Consider the following 19,227-nt stretch of genomic DNA (forward strand, 5'->3'; position numbering starts at 1 on the left):
AGGAAAGAATTTTTATCGTCATTTTTTTCCAAATGTCACATTTGAAATGTGCCTTAATTTTTCAACAAAATACCCCTTTTTGACTCGAAAACCAATTGAAAGCGCGATTTTTTTAAGCAAAATGACCTGTTAAAATAGCCTTGTCTACTGGCGATAGTTCCACTACTGTACTTTAATAAAATATTCAAGTAGCTTCTTTATTTACGCACAGCTGTTCTTGGCAGTAGAAGGTGTGGCCAAATATTTCTTCTCTTTCTTTTATCTAATATTTATTTCAAGAAGACATCTAATTGATCAGCCAAAAATGAAATGGTCTTAGTCTTAGACTCTCAGACGAAAACAATTTTTTTAGAAAGGATTGAGTTTTATTTTCCTTCATTTTTCGGGGTGTTTTTCGAGTTCAAAAATAAGGAACTGAATATAAGCAGTTGCAGCTCTGAGAGTTTCGACTTTTGAAAGACGTTTTCTGGAGAGATTCGGGACCGTTTCGCGGAGAATTTCAAATGCTTGATTCACGTTTCGGACTCTTTGTCGTTCACGTTCGTTTCTAGAGTTCTTTTTAAAGAAAAAAATTGAAGAAAGGAGCAATAACTCAAATTTTTGTGAAATTTTTTTCTCTGAAATCTGATTGGCCCACTGGCTAGATGCGGAGATATGATTGGCTCGAGAAATTTGACCAAAATTTTGGTAAATTTTTCATAATTTTTGCCGATTTTCGCTGTTTTTCCGAAAAATGGTGGAAAATTGACCAAAATTTTGGTCAAATTGCCAGCCACTCAGATCTCCGCACCAAGCCAGTAAGCCAATCAGATTTCAGAGAAAAAAATTTTTTCGCAAAAATTTGAGCAATTTTTGCCTTTTCATCAAAATTTGAATTTTCAAGCCAAATTCTCACCTGATCTGGCTCTGTCGTTTTTGCGAAAAGTGTGAATAGTTCATAACTTCCAGCTCTACTTTCGATTTTTTCGATCTAAAGCGAAAGTGGCGCTCAATCAAGTGAACTCAACAAGGCTGAAACGCCACTTGGAATCAATTGAAAATACAATGCCAATACTGCTCAATGCTCAATCCGAAAAAACAGCTTCTTCGCAACTCAAAATCGAACAAAAAGAGAACGAAAAAGAGGAGAAAAAATGATTCTGCGTTTTGCTTTTCTTGTTTTTGCGGTTTTTGGCTATTGGCGCTCTCATAAACACGGGTAAGATTTTAAATAATAAACCTTCTCTGTTGAAAAAAAATTTTCAGTGACTCAACTGATCGAGATCATTTCCACTCCCTTCTTCAGCGAACGCGAGAATGGTACACTTTCCGAATGCTGGTAAACGACCTGATCGACGAGGACGAATGGGGAATCATCAACAATAATCTTTTGATGCGAAAATAAACCAATTTGTTATTCGACTTTGTCTCTAGAATTGAAATTATTTTTTGAAAAATCAGAAAAGGGAGTTCAGTTTCTCATGAATCAAACAAGCCCTCAACATCACAAGCAGCAGCCCTGGACACGGAAACCTGTGAACAGACCTGAGTAAGGACCCTTAATAAATAACTTAGAGGCAAGGAAGCCACTTAAACTTTGAACTCTTCGTTCTTTTGAAAAGTCTTTCAATACCCTGACACAGGTTTCTTACACGGGTTTCTGAGTCCAGCTGAAGCCGGATACCGGTGCTCAGGGTGGCTATTTTGGATTTGGGGGTTAGTTGGAATTGGATTGGATCCAATCCAATAACGTTTGGATGGAATTTGGATGGCCAGGGTACCGGATTTTGTTGGGTAAAATTGGGCAATTGGGGGAAATTGGGGGAATCGGATCCAATAAAAAATATATCTTTAAACTATGCAAAGTAGGGTCATTTTCATGATAAAAATGAACAATTTCATATAAAAAAAATCATCGTTTTGGCTCTGTTGATCCTCCTTTCGGATAAAAACTTACTGTTTCCATTCTTTTCAAAGTACTAGAAGCCTTGGGAAAATTGGAAACCCAATTGGATCCAATTGGAAATGGGGATTATTGGGGAATTGGGTAAAATTGGATTGGATTGGATTTTGGATGGATAGCTTTGACTCAAAATTTATTGGATGGAAATTGGATGGCCAGACCCCGAAATTTTGTCCAAAATAGCCACCCTGCCGGTGCTCCTGCACCAAAACCTTTTTCCGCTCCGGTACCGTCTTCGTCTTCAGAAGAAGAACCTGGATGCGTATGTTTTCGGTTTTTTTTTTCTTATGACTTTTTTTGAAAGGCAAAACAATTGGCTGCGGTCTGTTTCTTCTGGTTAATCTTTGGAGGTTTCCATCTTATCGGTTATTTATATTGTAAGCATAAAGATAATACGATACTATTCCATTAAAAAAATTCAGCGTTGGGAAAAAATTATAAAAATATATGCCAAGCAGCTGATCCTTTTATTCTTGAAGATGGAGTCAGTTATATTTTCAGGTAAAAGAGGCAATTTGGTATTTTTATTCTGAATTTCATTCTAGTCCACCAACTCACCCGACCTGCGAAAGATGCAGTACAGATGACCGTGGTGAACAAAATTGTTTTGATGACTGCTTTGTTTATTCTGATAATAGACACTGTCCATGTAAGTGCTCAAGGAAAAGGGGCGCCATGGAAATATGTCGCCGAATGCCGGCGACATTTTGCGACATTTAGGGACATTTTGTGACATTCAGCAAAATAAATCCACATTCGACGACATTTTGCGACAAAACAAGCGTCGCCAAGAAAAAGGACTCACTTACATTCCCTTTCAAGTGACAATTAAATCGGAGCTTCACCAGATCAGCTACGAGATCACTTGGATCGACATCGACCCAACCAACAATGGCGACAATGGCTGTGGCGATTATTTGTCTATCATCGGGTTCGACGAAAAAATCTGTGGATACGGTGATGGATCAGAGCAGGGTTCGAAATTTGCTGTTCACTCAGAGTGAACAGAGTGAGCTGTTCACTGTTCACTGTTCTCTCTGTTCACTCTGAGAGTGAACAGTGAACAGCATTTTGAAAAGTAGAGTGAACAGCGAACTGTTCACTCTCTTCTCTCACCGGGTTTTGACAAATTCTAGAGCAGATTTGTTATTGTCGACTCAAAATTCTAGCAGAAAATTGTGGTGGAAAAGCAACAATTTTGTTCTAGAATGTATTCTTCAAAAAAAATCATGACGAGAAAACACTTTACAGTAATATATATCGGAAGAGACGATTAATTATCCTCTCACTACTAAAAACGTCTCTTTTAAGACTTATTAATGTTTGTTAGCTTGAAAATAATCTAGTTTGACTTTTAAAATTTTGCAAAAAAAAAAATAATTTTTCCGGATTTCGGGCAGAGTGAACAGTTCACTCTGTTCACTCGAGTGAACAGTGAACAGGATTTTCAAATCGCTGTTCACTCTAGACTCTAGAGTCTAGAGTGAACAGTGAACTGCGTTATGAGAATGCTGTTAACTCCAGAGTGAACAGTGAACACGGGTTTTCGGCGGATTTCGAACCCTGGATCAGAGACCGCAACGATGATGGATGAAATTCAAGTTCTCTGGAAGAGCGACTCTTCGCCAAATGAACATCATGAAGGATTCGAGCTCTTTGTCTGGTCTGAGGATCAGAAAGAACGATCTTCTGCTAATTTTGAGAAGATTCAAGCGTCAAAACTTCCGGAGGATCGACTCTCAGAAAAAGAAAAAAATGAACTCAAGAAAAAAACAGAAAAACGATTCAAAAAAATTATTCGATACTGATTTTTAAAACAATAAATAAAGCATCTCTTTTTCAAAATGATCAGTCATCAAAAATCCAGTGTAGTTTTTATCCGCCCAGAAAGTTCGTAGACCGGAGATTATGTACAAAATCAACAAGGAAGTGATGATTCATCACTGATCAAGAAATCTATAAAAACATCATCGATGCCAATTATAGAGCATATTTTCTTGGAGCCATAAGATGAATTCACTGTTTACGCTTTCGTTACTTGGCATCATTTTGGTACCTCTTGTATTTAGTCAATTGATCATTTAATAAAGTCATTTTCTCTCTAGAATGAATAAAAATTGTTTGCAAAAAGCAAAAGGGGAATTTAGTTTAAAATGTATCCAACAAGCAGCGCACCGCAATATCAGCAGCAGCAGCCGGCTTACGGAGCGCCTGATCCTTATGGTTTTGCTCCAGAAGCAGCCCCATCCTTGGCGCCACCGCAGCCACCAGCGCCAAGTACTTCTCAGCCAATGATCATCAACATTCAACAGAACGCGTCCGCCCCAGCTGCGCCATCTTACGGCGGCGCTCCTCCACCGCCACCGCCAGTGTCGAATCCCAACCCGGGCATTGGAAGCCGATCTAGTCGAGGAGGCGTTAGTTTTTTTCCACTTTTCCCTTTCTTTTCTTTTTCCTTTAGAAACAAGACATGGGGCAACCGGGAGAATAATTCTGTGCACAGAACTATTCTGTGGAAAACAGAATTATTCTCACGATAATACCCCCCCTTTCCGGGAGAATAATTCTGTGAAAAAAAATTTTTTTTGGCGAAAACAACTATTATTGTGCGAATGCAGAAGTTGTTTGCTGCCAAAAATGAGTCCCAGCGGTAGAAAAAGACTGCCCCTGCCAACCCAATGAGTTCTCTATCAGAAAATGCGCGCAAGGGCCGTAGGCCCGTAGCGTGCTTCATAGCTTCTTCGGTTCAGCTTCTATTAACAAACTATCATTTTTATTGATTGTTTTTCGCTGCAAGATTCGAAGACCGACTGAAGTCAATCCTTTTCCACTCTTCGACATGAGTTCAAAAGTATTATAAGCTATCTACGACATTATCAAAGTGAATTTTGCTAAGCTCAACACAGAATAGTTCTGTTTCAAACAGAATGGTTCTGTTTCAAACAGAATAGTTCTGTTTTTTCACAGAATAGTTCTGTTTCCACAGAATAGTTCTGTCCACAGAATTATTCTCCCGCCCAGCCCAAGACATGATCGCTGGAACCGTCATTTGCGTCTTGATAATTTTGTTCATTGGTCTTGGTGTTTTTATTGGTAGGAAAATAGCATCTTATGTTTTGATAATAGATTTGAGGAATGACACGTGACTATCAAGACATTTGCCACGCGCCGGATCCGTTTATTCTCGAAGATGGAGTTAGCCTCATTCTCAGGTGAGATTTGATTGGCTGGAAAAGAAGATGAAAAAGTCAATCTTATTGGCTGAAAAGAAAGATACGGCATTTTCATTGGATGATTTGGTATTTTTTAGTCCTCCAACTCATCCTACCTGCGAACATTGCTCTACTGATGAGGATGGCAATGAAAGTTGCTCGCCTGGCTGTTTCGTTTACGATGAAAACAAGAACTGTCCCTGTAAGAAATACAAAAAAAACAGCAATTCTATTCTTAATTCTAGTGACGATCAAATCTCAAAGCAACCAGATCCGCTACGAAATCAAAATGATCGATATCGACCCAACTCTTGCTCGGGCTCGAAAACCTGCGTAGAAACCTGCTTCAGGGTCACGCGCGGATTTTTGACAAGCCTAATATTCAGCACCATTATTCATGGACCATGAACAATATTTTACGCAGGTTTCTAAGCCCAGACACTAGCCTATGAGCCCTTCACCGGCTACTCTCCTGTTTATGGCTACGAAGAACCTCCGGGGTACAATGGAAACACTGACTATTGTGCCGATTACTTGTCAATCATCGGATTCGACGAAAAAGTCTGTGGATATTCTGGAGTAAGTCATTTTTATAAAAAAACTCGACTAAGAAATAACAGTTATTCTTGCAAGAAATCGACCTCTTTTCTAGGGCGGATCAGAAATCGCAACGATGATGGATGAAATTCAAGTTCTCTGGAACAGCGACGACTCGCCAAATGACGATTATGAAGGATTCGAGCTTTGGGTCTGGTCTCAAAATCCAAATGATCGATCTTCGGCTCCTGTTGAAAAGATCCAGCCATCGAAGCTTGCAGAGGATCGACTTTCAGAAGAAGAAAGAACTGAATTGAAAAAAGAAGCGGAAAAACGATTCGGAAACATTGTTCGATACTGATTTTGAAAAAAAAAATAAAGTTGATTTTATAAATTCTTGATTCTTGATTTTTGATTGTTTTTGCAATTTGCAGTCAAGGATTTTCGCTCTCTAGAATGAATGTACAATTTTTTTAAAATAACAAATTTTTAGTTAGTTTCAAGATGACCGGATCAGATTTGGAAAACGTAAAGATTTTTTCGTTGAAATCAAAAAGAACTTTTTTCTTTCAGAAACAATCAGAGGAGAAAGCAACACAAATCAAAGCATTCATTTGCATGGTCTTCTGTTCCCTTCTGATGGGTGTAACTGTTATTTCTATAGCGGATTTTGCTAGTAAAAGCGAATGATGAAAGCTTGCGTTAAGCTTGTTTTTAGACTCTTTTTGGGATGACCAATTTATTTGCAACGCACCTGATCCTTATGTTCTTGAAGATGGAGTTACACTCGTTCTCAGGTATGCTTCCGAATGAGACTAGACAGAGGGTGGTGGTCGAGAATGAGATTTCTTTTAACAAAATTAGCGCAGAAACTTTAATAAAAATGTTATTTCTTCTAATCGAAAATGGGTTATAAAGGGTTGAAATAATGTGGGCGACTTGGTCTGAAAAATAATTTCAACGGAAAATTGTCGAAATTTATCGTCAAAGTGGTACTAAAATCGCGTTTTTCGTTAATTTTGAGAAATTTTTATCGATTTTTGTTCATTTTTGGCCCATTTCCGCGGCTTTTTCTGCCCAGAACATGATTTTGAAGCTAGAAAAAATGCAAAAAAAATTATATGGCAAAAAATCAAGAATCATAGAAAAATCCTCGACCACCACTTATCCGGATGTGGAATTAAGTCTCTAAGACTAGTTAAGACCAAGACTAAGTATGAACAATAACCACTCTGCTCAGCTTAGTGATTTTTGGACTATCAAGTAAAATGCGGTATAAATACCTCACCTCAGCTCAATAAGCTCAGCTCAGGCCTGAAAAGGGTCTGCTCAGCTCAATGACCTCGGAAAATGGCCAGCTCAGCTCTATATTAAGTATTAAGGGCTCCAGCGTACCCGACATGCCAGGAATGCAGCCAGCAACATGTACCAGGCTCTTCATCTTCAAGTTCTTCATCGCAATCTTCACCTGGGGGTAACTTCGAGAGTGAGTGTGGACCTGGCTGCTACGTGTACCATGACGACAGGAACTGCCCCTGTAAGACTAAATCAGCGCAAAACATCTTTAGCTTAAATTCTAGTGACGATCAAATCTGAAACGGAACAGATCACCTACAGGCTCAAATTCCTCGACGTCGATCCACTAAATGATTGTGGCGATTATTTATCAATTATTGGAAGAGAAGAGAATCTCTGCGGATACTACTCTGTAAGCTAAGCTGCCGATTAATAATTTATTAATAATAAAATTTGTCCTAGAGTAAATTGGAGATCGATACAATTGCGAATGAAATCCAAGTTCTCTGGAACAGCGACTCTATTCCGAATGACGATCATGAAGGATTCGAACTCTGGATCTGGTCTCGAGATCCGAATGAACGATCTTCTGGTCCTGCTTTTGAAAAGATCCAACCTTCGAAGCTTGCAGAGGATCGACTTTCAGAAGAAGAAAGAGCGGATTTGAAAACAGAAGCAGAAAAACGATTCGAAAAAATTGTCCGATACTGATTTTTTCAAGCTTCATGCGCGGAATGTTTATTCAAAAATACAGCAAAAATCATCTTCAATCGTAAAACTCTTGGTCCGTTTCTGGAGTGTCAATCGTGACATCTCCTGGCAAGCAATTTCCAAACTCGACGAGATCTCTTCCTTGGCAGCAAACTAAAGGTCCGTCCAAATCGTAGGTTTTTCCATTGCAACAGCTTCGGCGAAATCCATCTGATGTTTTTGCAGCGTATTTGAATCTAAAAAGATAAAATTTTAAGAAAAGTCGTAGTCAGAAACCTGCGTTAAAAACCTGAGTCTGGATCCTGAAAAAGCAAGAAACCCGCATTATTGCTCACTCAGGACCCTGACTCAGGTTTTTTTAGGCAAATTGCTGAGTCAAGACCTGAGTAAAAACCTGAGTCAGGGATTCGAAAAAGCTTGAACAAGAAGATCCGCATTTTGAAATCCTGACTCAGGTTTTTACACAGGTTTTCGAACGCAACAGGAAGACAAGCCCTGTCCTTCTTTCTTACCTATTCGGATAATCGCCGCAACAGCGATTTTGAACAACTGGTTTTGTTGCGCTCGCTCCCAGCCGCGATTGAAAAGAAGAAGCAACGCAAGTTGATTTCTTATCGAATCCGCCCCAAGCGCCGTGGTTGAAAAGAGACCAGTTGAATTCAGCTTCGGAAAGGTCTTCGGCCAGCTTTTTGTCGCACTCGCAAATTGATCGTTTGCAACTGCCGAGTTCGTTTAGGCAGCTGATTGTTTTTTCTCCTGTTTCGGGATCTTCGGTGCCAGAAACGAGATAGGATCGATGTGTTCCATCGCAATCTTCTTGCTCTTTTTCTTTGACGAAATCTCTCTCGATGCAGCCATAACAACTGTGGAAGTTTTTGCAAGCCCGATCTAAGAATTCAAAATTTCCTACTAAAAACAAGAATTTTACCAATTTGATCGACTGGTTTTCCGAAGCCAGCGTCGAGGTCGAATTGAGCATTTGCGAAGCAGTAGCAGCCGTAGTAGATGAATTTGCCGACGAGGGGGATTTTTTGGAGGTAGAGGATTAAGGAGATCACGTGCTTGAATTTTCGGGCTTGGGCCATTCCGAGACCGGCATAGCCTTGTTCTTTTGGCACTCCGAGGGCTTCGAGGAATTCGCCGGTTCTAGAAAATGGGTTGAATTTTTTGGCGTGGTGGCGGGAATCGGAAATTTTCGGCCGACAATTTGACTAAAATTTTTAAGAAATTTCGGACCAATCAAATTTCCGCTCTTGGCCGATAGACCAATCAGATTTCAGACAAAATTTCTTAAAATTTTTGTCAAAATTGTCGGCCGAAAATTGGCGAATCCTGATAATTTTGAAGAAAATAAGAACTTACGTTTGAACATTTTGCCCAGCGATGGTTTCCAACACCTTTTCGTAGCCCAAATCGCCGGAAGATTTGAGAATCATTTTGCCGAATAAATGCTGATCCACGAAATCCGCGATTGTCGCATTATTTTCGACGAATTTTTCAGAAGGAAAATCGTTTATGTCACCACTGAAGTTTTCTGCTTTTTCGGGGATGAAAAAATTTTTTGCTGAAAAGAACAAATTTCTAGGCCTTTCTTATCCCTTCCTGAAGCCACCAAGAGCGCTAGAATCTTCGGAATAATTTTCATACTAGCGTTTTTAGTCTCTTTTTTTAAGAAAAATGATTCAAACTGTACTTTTCGTACTTTTGAAAAAATCTCTTTTTTCGACAAAAAAAAATTGCAAGCAAAGTTTTCCACTGATTTTTTTTTGAAAAGGTTCCATTAGATGGCGCTAGAGTTTGAAGCATCGGTTCGTTCAAATAAATTTTCTTGCATTTTCGGAAAGGCGAAAGTTTGGAAAAAGAAAATTATATTTGCTACGCTCCTAGCGCGATAAATCCTCGGAAAAGAGAGAAAATGAGTTTTGGGCTGTTTATTCAGATTTATCAATATTCAAGATTTGAGAAAGAAAAAAAAATTAGCTGAAAAGAGTCAAATTTCTAGAATTAATTTTGTTATTCTAATTGAGACTCATTTCGAATGAGATTTCACGATCGTATTTTTTCGATTCGAAAAATTCTTTCTCTATCTATTCTTTTTGAGTCAAAATCGATTCTTTAACGTTTTTTATTTCTAGTTTGACTTTAATGAAACCGATAAGAGTTGAATTTTCCAAATCGAAAATCAAGTAAAACTTTTTACTTGAAATACGTTTTCATTGAAAACAAACAAAATCTGCTTATTTCTGTTCTAGCAACTTAAAAATCGTGAATCTTAAAGGCTTAAAAAAGTCGACGAAGATCGAGATTCTTGAGCTCAATAAAAACATTTTTAAAAAAGCGAGGTCCTACCGAGATTTGAACTCGGATCGCTGGATTCAGAGTCCAGAGTGCTAACCGTTACACCATAAGACCACCTGCCCTCGGGCTACTGCCTTAATTATTTAAAACATATAATATGTTACATATTAATTAATTATTTGAACCCAGACTCAGTTTTTCTGCGGGGTGGTGTCTGGAATCGACAAAAAAAAATTCGACAGCGCAAGCCCGATTTGAAAATTTTTTATGAAATTTCGACAGGAAAAATCGCAAAATTTTCATTTTGTGATCCCTTTCATTTTTGATTGACTGGGTTAAAGAGGGATCAGTTTGTGTTTCATTTTTGTTTCGCGAAAAAAAATTGTCGAAATTTTCTGGTCGACAGCCGAAGCCCGATTTGGAAATTTTTTATGGTATTTCGACAAAATTTTTTGTCAGGATTTTTTTGTCGACTCCAGACACCACCTCTTTTCTGCATGGGTTTCTGCTTAGAGTTCCGGATATATGGTTGAATCAGCAAATTCAACCAGTAGCTCAGTTCATTTTTTAGGTTTTTTGATAATTTTAAAATGGGCTTTTATCGATAATCTTTAATTAAAAAAAACTTTAATTTCATCATGAAATTCTTCAAAAACGTGTTTTCGTCAAAAAAAAAGGAAAAAAAAGTTCGCTTTCAAGTCCAAAAAAGAAGCAGCCCTACACCTTGTCTTTCTCACTTTTAAGAAAAAAAAAGTGACGACAGGAAAGCGATTCTCACCTTGAAGCCTTTCTAAAGCATCCGCCCTGCCAAATTGACCAGCTAGTAGCAGATAATTTACGATCGCTGTGACGGGTGAAAAGTAAAAGGTGGCTCAAAATGGCCACGACTCTTGCGGAGAATCAAAGTCAAAACAGAAACATGCCAGAGAAGACACGTTTTCTCCCAGCCTGGTGAGTTTTTGAAGATGAAATTTTTGATGACAGATTTTGAAAAGACCATTTTTAAACAAACCTGAGTCAGGGAGCGGAAACATCTTAGAGAAAGCTTCGACCCTGACTCAGGTTTTCTACACAGGCTGTCCTCTTTTCAGCTGGGCTCGGCAACCTTTTGAGAAAACCTGAGTCAGGGTTTGAAAATCAACATTTTTTTCTTCCTTTTTACTTCTGTCCCTGACTCAGGTTTTTACACAGGGTCTCAGAAAATATCTAAGTCTTGGTCAGAATGATCTATTTCTAGAAAAGCTGACTCAGGTTTTCTACACAGGTTAAAAAAAGATCATTCTGACAAAAGACTCAGATTTTCTGTGAGAACCTGTGTAGAAAACCTGAGTCAGGAATTTAATTAACAAAATTGCCTAAAATGTTGATTTTCAAATCCTGACTAAGGTTTTATACACAAATTCTCACAGAAAACCTGAGTCAGGATCTGAAATGTTTCTAATCCAAAGCCTTCTGCATTTCAAACCCTGACTCAGGATTTCAAAACAGATTGCCGAGCCTCCTATCTTTGCAGAAGAAAAATGATGCCCTCGATTATTTTTTCTTCCAGAAAGTCCAAATCTGTCTTTTTTCATAAATATTTCAGCATCACAAATGTGCGCGAGCAAATGGCTCGTCAGATGGACGGCGACATTCAGCGCGCTCTCATTGCTGGAAGATTGAACAACAACGTCACTAGACTCGATAATGCGCTTTCTCTCATGAAACGGGTCAGTTAGAATTGAATGTGTTTAGTGTAAGGGGTCTTTAGGAAGCTCAAAGTAATGGACTTTTGCTGGGCGATTTGGCCGACGATGCGAGAAAGTTGAACAAACGATTAGGTACGAAAATGGGAAAAATGACCAAATCATTTTTTTTATTTAATGGAATATGTGAAGACATGGATGAGAATATCATCTTTTTTAAATAAAAAGTTTTCTTCTATCGTAAACGTTCGAGCTTCTCTCGTTTTCGCCGAGAAATTTGTAAGCATCAAATTTCGCGAAATGTCGCGAATTCAAAAATCGATCAGATTCCTCCCACAAATATCAGGAAACTGGGCTTACAAACCTGTGTAGAAAACCTGTGTCAGGATTTCTAAAAGCTGTGCCGCGGCTTTTTTTTCGAAAAACAAAGTCGCAAAGTCAAAGCTTAAAAGAAAAGGTTTGCGGCTTCGTTTCTCGCGCGGCTTTTTAGTTCATCCTTTTGAAATCCTGACACAGGGTCTGACACAGGTTTCCAAGCCCAGATCGAGGGAGGAGAAATTGAAAAATCAAAAATAAATGATAAAACTTCATTTTTCTTTCTTTTTTCAAATCAGATTAAAAACTTGCTGCTGGGCTTCTTTATGTCTTTGGTCATCAATATTATTGAGCATCATTGTCCCTTTTTCTTTGGAAATGAAAGAAAGTCATTTTTAGACGAGCTTTTGGCGCGGGATCCGCGAGTTCTGCCACGAGAAGCAATCGAAGCCGCGAAAAGAGGACGAAATCAATGGGATCTTTAAAGTTGCTACTGTATTGAATAAAATGATGAACCAGATATGTTGTAATCGGTTTAAGGATAATTATGATGCTTCTACTAAAGAATCGATCTATACCTGCGATAGAAAATTTCCCGAATATCTTATTGGTTCAGTATTTATGGTTTTAATTTTAGAATTTTTTGGCGCTCAATTTTCAGAAAAAAAAATGTTTTCCATCCTCCCCTGTTTTTTGAGAAAAAAAGAGGAATTTCTAAAAAGCCTTCCAACTAAACTGATCGACTAAACGTTCGATCAAATGTTCTTGAGCCCCTTTCGCTGTACTTAACGGCTGAATACCATATAAGAATAAATTACTTTTTAAGAAGCTCGGTTATTCATGAATAACAGAAATTTGACCCGATTGATTTAGAAGCCTAAAAGTACTCTAAGCTGGGCTCAGCAACTTGTGTAGAAAACCTGAGTCAGGTTCTGATGAAAAGTCGCTCCAGAATCTCAGGCTTTCTACACAGGTTGCCAAGCCGAGTCTCGGTTCTATTTTTTTTTGAGAATTATAAGAAAATCGCAAGCAAGGAATATTTGGGAATCTGGACATCTCAGATGTCTACTGATGTCTTATTATTTTTTGCAGAGTTTTTAAAATATTTCAAGGTTTTTCAAGATTACGAAGCAAAAAACAACAAAGGTCGTCTCCCGAGTATACATTTATCAAGCCATTGCCACTGCACATGCATAGCCTATTCAGCATAGCCTTTCAAATGAAACAACAAAAACTCAGTTCAACAAACAAAACCATCCTTCGTTATTTCAATTGAGAATCGACAAGTGCGCACTTGAGCTGACTAAATATCTAAATAAAAAACAGACGGCGAAAGATCTGGCGAGATATAAAATTAATATTCAAAGCAGCTTACATTTAAAACTAGCCGTTTTATTCGAAAAGTAGCACTCACTTCGTTCGAGGAACTTAAAAGAGGATGAAGCAAGGGAACTTTTTGCTTTTTGTTTTGTCGTTTTTTGCCGGAGCGTTTGGGAGATTTATAGGAAAAGGGATCAATCTTCATCATGGAATGAGAAAAATAAGGACAGACAAAATTAAAGAGATTCTTTGTTTATTCTTTTTTTCGATGAAATTCTCGGCCCGGGCTTCGTAACCTGTGTAGAAAACCTGAGTCAGGGTCCGAAAAAGACATTTATCAAAGCCGATTTTTTTAAACTTAGCGAAAAAATAACCATTTTTTAATTCTGGCGAAATCGTTTTGGACCTTTTCGGACCCTGACTCAGGTTTCTTACACAGGTCGCGGCAAATCCCATTGATGACCTCCAGCTTATTAACAAAATTAAATGCCCTTGCCAAGACTACCCACTTTCCGTTAACTTCGGACCCGAAATCGGCGACTTTTTCCGATCCAAAAATCCGGCTCCGCCAGAATCCCTTTCTCAAGCCGGCAAGAAAAGCCGCCCGGAATTCGACTCGAAAAGAAACTTTGCCATTCCAATTGCCGATCTCCAGAATTACGAGTCGAAAAAAGTGCTCAACGCGTTTTCCCGACTCCAGGACAATCCCTTCTTTATGGACTGGCTCTCCAACCGCGATCTTCGAGTAAGAAATTTCCCTTCTTCGAGAAAAAAATAATTTTTAGATTAACCCGAATGAGACGAAATACAAGCTTGGAAAACTCCTCACTTCAAGAATTTAGATAGAAGATTTGCATGCTGCTTTTTGTATATTTTTGATGTGAACTTTGAATTATTTTTAATAAATTAATTAATCTTAATAAATAATAATAATAAATTAATCTTTCACTTCTTTATCTTTGAAATCAAAATTGCAAGAAAACGACAACGAGGATTACTCAATTTTTGTTTAAATATTGCCTGGCGCATGTTTTATTGCACAAAAGTAGAAAGAAATTGAACGAAAGTGAAGAAACTATCGGTCGACTTTTCCCCGATTGGAGAAAAATGAGTTTCAGCAATTTTGAATTTGATGAAGTTTTCAACTTTGAGGATACGCACAGAATACAAAATACAGTTTTTTCAATGGGAAGTAAAAAAGGGGGAGTACTGTTTCATTAGCAACGTTGTGATGGCGAGAAGATACTGTATGAAATTTATTCTAGAAAAAAAGAGATTGGTGAAGATTTTCTATGATTCGTTATTTTTTTCAATTCTAGTCCTAGTCGTTCTTTTTAAAACGAAAGCTTTTTAAAGAAAATGATAATTTCTAAACGGTAAAAAATGGTCAGAAATGTTCGTTTTGAAAGTAGGGTTGAAGGCGAACGAGGGCGCTGGGGAATACTTTGATGGGCGAAAATGGATTTACGTCACAATTATTATTGCAGGCCCAAGATGAAGCGGGTTCATTCCTCGTCGGAGTCGGTCTCGTATTCGGAGCTGGAGGGTTCTTCGGAGTCGGAATCCGTCACGAAACCACCTGAAAAATTAATTGACATTTCAATAAGAAAGAAAATGTTTGTGGATGTCTTGGAATGTCTGAGGAAACATGCCGATCTTACAAAATGTCTTTTCGAAATGTCGAAAAATGTCCTTAAAAGTAGTTGTCCTTAGCAAAAGTTAATAAATGACCCAAGATGTCCGTATATGACATGGGGACATCTAAGAACATTTGAAGACAACATGAGACATTCAAAAACTAATAGATATAACTTATATCATATCATATAAGAAAACGAATTGAGAAGCATCAAAAATTATTCAAAGAAATCGAGCGACATTCAAAGACATTTTGAAAGGCCGAAATGTTTCCCGAGACATTTTAAGACATCTAAAGACAATTTCGAAAGGCAATGAGTTTCTGAATGCCTCTTAAAGCCTTTTAAAATCGCTAAATGTGTCAAAAGATCTCCAGAAACCTGAGTAAGGGCCTTTTCTAAAAACAAAGCCGCTAAGAGACGTTACAAATTTACCGGGGCAAATGCGTCGAATACAGTGCTGTGATTGGCTGAATTAGGGACACGTAGCCCTTTGAAAAATGAAAAATCGCCATAAATCCGAAAATTTTTGAGATCTCGAAAATCTGAGATGATACAGGCATAGAGCTTGAGATTCTCCACCGATCCGTATGAAGATGTCTTGGGCTACGATGTATTCCCTAGGCGCTAGAGCAATAGTAAGTTTGCCCCGGTAATTTTGTAACGTTTCTAAGCAGTTTTTTATTTGAGCGACTTAGGCACTGACTCAGGTTTTGAACGCTGGTTTGGGAATCCACATCTCGTATGAGAAGAGAAACATCCGCAAATGTGCCAAAAAATGTCTTACCGTCAACGTCCGATTCAGCTTCGGAATCCCACATTTCCGGAACGATTTCTTCCTCGACCCTCTCTTCGACAGTGATAGTGAACTCGTGCTTCATGTCGATGTCGATGTAGCTGTCGGAGCGGACGTAGACGACGAAGTTGTACATTCCTGGGCGGCCGGGGGCGGGGAAGCGGATGTCTACTTCTTTCACGTCGACTAGAAAAGAATCGTTGAAGAAAAAGGGCTGAGAAAGAGGCTTACCGAGGTTCTGAACTTGAACGGGTTCGCAGAGAAGTCGCTCGGAGAGCTTCTCGCGCTTGGGATTCGTCATGCAGAGGTAGACCCACCACCACTCTTGCTTCTCGACCGGGAAGCGCGGCGCGTGGACTGTGTGCGTTAATCGCGAGTTGTCTTGAGTCAGTACGTTTTTCCGCTTGTCTGAAAAGGATGATGAGGATAAAAAGGATGGAGAGAGCTTACTTTTCTTTTGGAGTTTCTTCCAGCTCGCTTCTTCGGCGTCTTCGTTTTCGGAGGCGTTTTCAGGGGCTAAAAGAAAGGATTAATTGACGATTCATTGAACCAACTTACTTTCATCTTCATCTTCGTCTTCCTCGTCATCTTCTACAGCGGGAGCATCACCAGCACCTTTTTCAGCAGCTTCACGAGCAGCTGAAGAAATTCACGTTTTACGATCGAAACATTCACACGAGACAGTTCACAGAGAACGAAAAATGTACCTTTGGCAGCTCGTTTAGCAGCGGCAGCTTGAGGACCCTTCTTGGATTTGACCTTTTTCGCTTGATTGGCAGTTTCTTTTTGCTCGGGAGTGGGCGCGATTTTGACCTCGCCCATGTCGCCGTCGTTGTAGACGATTTCCTGAAGATTGATGGTTAGACTAGTCTATTAGAGGACAAGATCTGATTGGCTATAAAGTCCTAAAAGTGCTAGAAAGGGGTAAAAGGTACATCTCCGTTGGTGGCAGCTTGTGATAGTTCTTCCATGTTGTGGCGGGTGAGTTCGGTGCTGACAGTGACGATCGAGCCGGTGGTGATCTTGTGGTCGTCATCGTCGTCCTCGACTTTGACGTCGACCTTCATCTGCAGCGCTGGAATGTCGCGGAAGACTTCGTACAGCTCGTTGAACTCCTTCTCTGGCAGCTAGATAAAATGATATAGATGGACGAGAGTGATTTTCAACTTACGGATTTGAAGATGGCTCTGATTTCTTCAACCGGTCGGGCGGCCAATTGCTTCAATGATCGAGCCTTCTTGGCGTTGAGGAATCGAATAAAGTCTTCTTTGAAATGCGGCAGCTGCATGAACGCGACGGAGCGTTGATTCAGCGGAAGACCTTGGACGAGATTCTGCATGTTTCGGATTATGTTATCCAGAGTTTCGACTTTGGGCACTTTTGGCATTTGCCCCTGCTGCAGCATCGCTTGGGTGAGGAAGAAGACTTTGGAAACCAACTCGGCGTGGAGATCGGGCACTTTTTTCAGGATCATGTCGAGGTCTTCTTGAAGCTCGGGGCTCAGCTTTATGTCGTACATGTGCGCGAAGTAGAGCAGGCGGACCTGAATGAAAAAGGTTGGCTTTGATTCGTTGTTATGTTTTTGAGAGACATTAAGAAATATTTTGAGACATTTAGAGATATTTAAAGACATTTAAAGACATTTAAAGACATTTAAAGACATTAAGAGGCATTAAGAGGCATTAAGAGACATTAAGAGACATTGAGAGACATGTAAAGATATCGAGGGACATTTTGAACCATCATCATGTCTCTCCATGTCACAAGATGTCTTTAAGTGTAAGTTCAAAGCCGACAGAGATTTTTAGGACATCAGAGGCTAAATATTCGCACAGTTTATAAATTTGCGAAAACATCCTGAGAGTCTCAGGCTGAAACATTGAATGACATTAAACTTTAAAATTCATAATTGATGTCTCGAAATGTCCTGAAGATGTCGTCCAATATGCCAATAAGAAATGCTTACCTTCATAGAATAGCCCTGATCAAAAGGCTTGTCAGTTGGTGGCTTTGAAACGTTTCGCTCATATTCCTCGATTTCGCGCATCAAAACCGGCAGTTGCTCCGCATCTTCCGGCCGCTCCTTTATGTCTTTGTTGTGATTTGAGTTGAACTCGAAGGCGCCGGAAAAGACCATGAGCGCGCGGCGACGATTCATCAGCGGCGTTCTGTAAACGTAGAACTCGAACAGCTTCGTCGTCTTGATAAGAACGGCTTCGGAAGTGTACTGGATCGACTTGTACCACCAGTTGCCCACGATGGCGGGGAGCATGATGCCGAAGAGGAGGCCGTACACGCCGAGGACGTACATGTGGTTGTCTTCTTCGACGAGCCAGGCGGGCAGGGCAACGCCGTATTTGGTCTGGAGCATTCCGTCGGGGTTTCCATACTTGACCCAGTTTTCGAACATGTGCTCGTCCGTCAGCGTCTCGTAGGCCTTGTTAATTTTTCCCCAAGCTTCGTTGTTCGCCGTTTCGACATCATCAGGAATCTCGGCGCCGTCGTTCGCTTTCAAATACTCGTTTCGAAGCTTGTCGGGATGCTGGGTTCGCGAAAGAGTCCTGTAGACTTTCTTGATCGCTTTTTTGCCGCTTTCGAAGTCTTGGAACTGCGGATCGTTTTGAGAAACGCCCAAGATTCCGAAGGGATCGAAGGCGACGGTGATCACTTCTTCGGTTTGGGAAGCGTTGTAGCCGATGAAAGCGAGCAGGGCCCAGCACAGGAGGATGATGAAGCGGGTGATCCAGGGACTGGCGCCGACTTTTTTCAATTCGGATTCCTAGAAAACGGGACTGAGGGTTGTTTTTGAAGAATAATTTTGGTTAGGGAAGGTTTCTTTGAAAATTAAGGGTTTTTCGGCGAAATTTCAACGAAACTGAATCACTTTTTTTTCACGGAAATACCCTTAAGTTTTCTGGAACTTTAGGAAATTTTAAGGGTATCGCTTCGAATTCAACAAATCAATAGAAAATGAGGAGAAAACTGCCAGAAAAACCTGACTCAGGATTCAAAACAGTTAAAAAAACGCCGGGGAAACTCCTTCGAACCCTGACTCAGGTTTTTAACTGTATTAAAGCAACAGCTTTTTCAGCCCCTTTTCGAAAGATAACGAAAAATTTCATAAATCCTTTCGTTTTCAACGCGCTAGAATGTAGAACAAAAGCGGAAGAAAATAATTTTCGAAGTAATTTTTTACCTTATTTTTGAACCATTTCGAGTTGCCATGTTTCGCCTTTCTTTCTTTCATTCTTTCTTCTTCCTTTTTATTCGCCGAAGATTGGAACTTCTTCAGCGTCAGTGGCGCTAGAATCGATTTTAAGGCAACAGGACGAGAGATGGAAAACTTACTGAGAACGAGAGCTCCAAAAGCGACGACATAATAAGCGAAAAAATCGCCGACGTACTCTAAGTTCATCGGCATCGCGCCGTCTCGATTCGATTACTTTTTCTGAAAATGAAGAGGATTATTAATAAATTC

At 39.6% G+C, this 19,227-nt stretch overlaps 7 protein-coding genes and 1 non-coding gene across 8 annotated transcripts; 5 read left to right on the forward strand and 3 right to left on the reverse strand.

Moving 5' to 3' along the window:
• The first annotated feature begins 1,814 nt into the window (after positions 1-1,814).
• LOC145711732 (uncharacterized) lies at positions 1,815-2,946 on the forward strand. The gene is made up of 5 exons (XM_081789422.1): positions 1,815-2,204; positions 2,247-2,319; positions 2,365-2,443; positions 2,488-2,591; positions 2,765-2,946. The coding sequence occupies exons 1-5, from the start codon at positions 2,094-2,096 to the stop codon at positions 2,944-2,946; spliced, it is 549 nt and encodes a 182-aa protein (XP_081645548.1). The 5' UTR covers positions 1,815-2,093.
• Positions 2,947-4,095: 1,149 nt separating this feature from the next.
• LOC145711734 (uncharacterized) lies at positions 4,096-6,076 on the forward strand. The gene is made up of 8 exons (XM_081789423.1): positions 4,096-4,359; positions 4,404-4,415; positions 4,963-5,035; positions 5,076-5,154; positions 5,253-5,356; positions 5,400-5,467; positions 5,599-5,733; positions 5,807-6,076. Exons 1-8 carry the CDS (start codon positions 4,096-4,098, stop codon positions 6,050-6,052), a joined length of 981 nt encoding a protein of 326 aa, XP_081645549.1. The 3' UTR covers positions 6,053-6,076.
• Positions 6,077-6,188: 112 nt separating this feature from the next.
• Positions 6,189-7,751, forward strand: LOC145708140 (uncharacterized). Its single transcript, XM_081785785.1, has 6 exons — positions 6,189-6,219; positions 6,265-6,367; positions 6,410-6,488; positions 7,074-7,228; positions 7,272-7,399; positions 7,450-7,751. The coding sequence occupies exons 1-6, from the start codon at positions 6,196-6,198 to the stop codon at positions 7,696-7,698; spliced, it is 738 nt and encodes a 245-aa protein (XP_081641911.1). The 5' UTR covers positions 6,189-6,195; the 3' UTR covers positions 7,699-7,751.
• On the reverse strand, positions 7,714-9,231 carry LOC145708132 (uncharacterized). Its single transcript, XM_081785773.1, has 4 exons — positions 9,061-9,231; positions 8,627-8,844; positions 8,211-8,586; positions 7,714-7,934 (listed from the first exon to the last, which is right to left on the reverse strand). The coding sequence occupies exons 1-4, from the start codon at positions 9,132-9,134 to the stop codon at positions 7,754-7,756; spliced, it is 849 nt and encodes a 282-aa protein (XP_081641899.1). The 5' UTR covers positions 9,135-9,231; the 3' UTR covers positions 7,714-7,753.
• An 807-nt stretch (positions 9,232-10,038) lies between these two features.
• On the reverse strand, positions 10,039-10,110 carry TRNAQ-CUG (transfer RNA glutamine (anticodon CUG)). The gene has a single exon. It is a non-coding gene; the product is annotated as a tRNA-Gln (tRNA).
• A 615-nt stretch (positions 10,111-10,725) lies between these two features.
• On the forward strand, positions 10,726-12,517 carry LOC145711415 (uncharacterized). Its single transcript, XM_081789115.1, has 4 exons — positions 10,726-10,947; positions 11,582-11,705; positions 11,747-11,816; positions 12,396-12,517. The coding sequence occupies exons 1-4, from the start codon at positions 10,874-10,876 to the stop codon at positions 12,479-12,481; spliced, it is 354 nt and encodes a 117-aa protein (XP_081645241.1). The 5' UTR covers positions 10,726-10,873; the 3' UTR covers positions 12,482-12,517.
• Positions 12,504-14,178, forward strand: LOC145711735 (uncharacterized). The gene is made up of 3 exons (XM_081789424.1): positions 12,504-12,606; positions 13,817-14,061; positions 14,102-14,178. The coding sequence occupies exons 1-3, from the start codon at positions 12,504-12,506 to the stop codon at positions 14,156-14,158; spliced, it is 405 nt and encodes a 134-aa protein (XP_081645550.1). The 3' UTR covers positions 14,159-14,178.
• Positions 14,179-14,318: 140 nt separating this feature from the next.
• On the reverse strand, positions 14,319-19,203 carry LOC145711411 (translocation protein SEC63 homolog). Its single transcript, XM_081789114.1, has 11 exons — positions 19,098-19,203; positions 18,946-19,052; positions 17,716-18,528; positions 16,921-17,292; positions 16,685-16,876; positions 16,457-16,595; positions 16,308-16,388; positions 16,200-16,265; positions 15,981-16,157; positions 15,741-15,935; positions 14,319-14,895 (listed from the first exon to the last, which is right to left on the reverse strand). The coding sequence occupies exons 1-11, from the start codon at positions 19,168-19,170 to the stop codon at positions 14,822-14,824; spliced, it is 2,289 nt and encodes a 762-aa protein (XP_081645240.1). The 5' UTR covers positions 19,171-19,203; the 3' UTR covers positions 14,319-14,821.
• Positions 19,204-19,227: the final 24 nt, after the last annotated feature.

Source organism: Oikopleura dioica, chromosome 1 (genome assembly GCF_907165135.1).
Source record: "Oikopleura dioica chromosome 1, OKI2018_I68_1.0, whole genome shotgun sequence".
NCBI classification, from domain to species: Eukaryota; Metazoa; Chordata; class Appendicularia; order Copelata; family Oikopleuridae; genus Oikopleura; species Oikopleura dioica.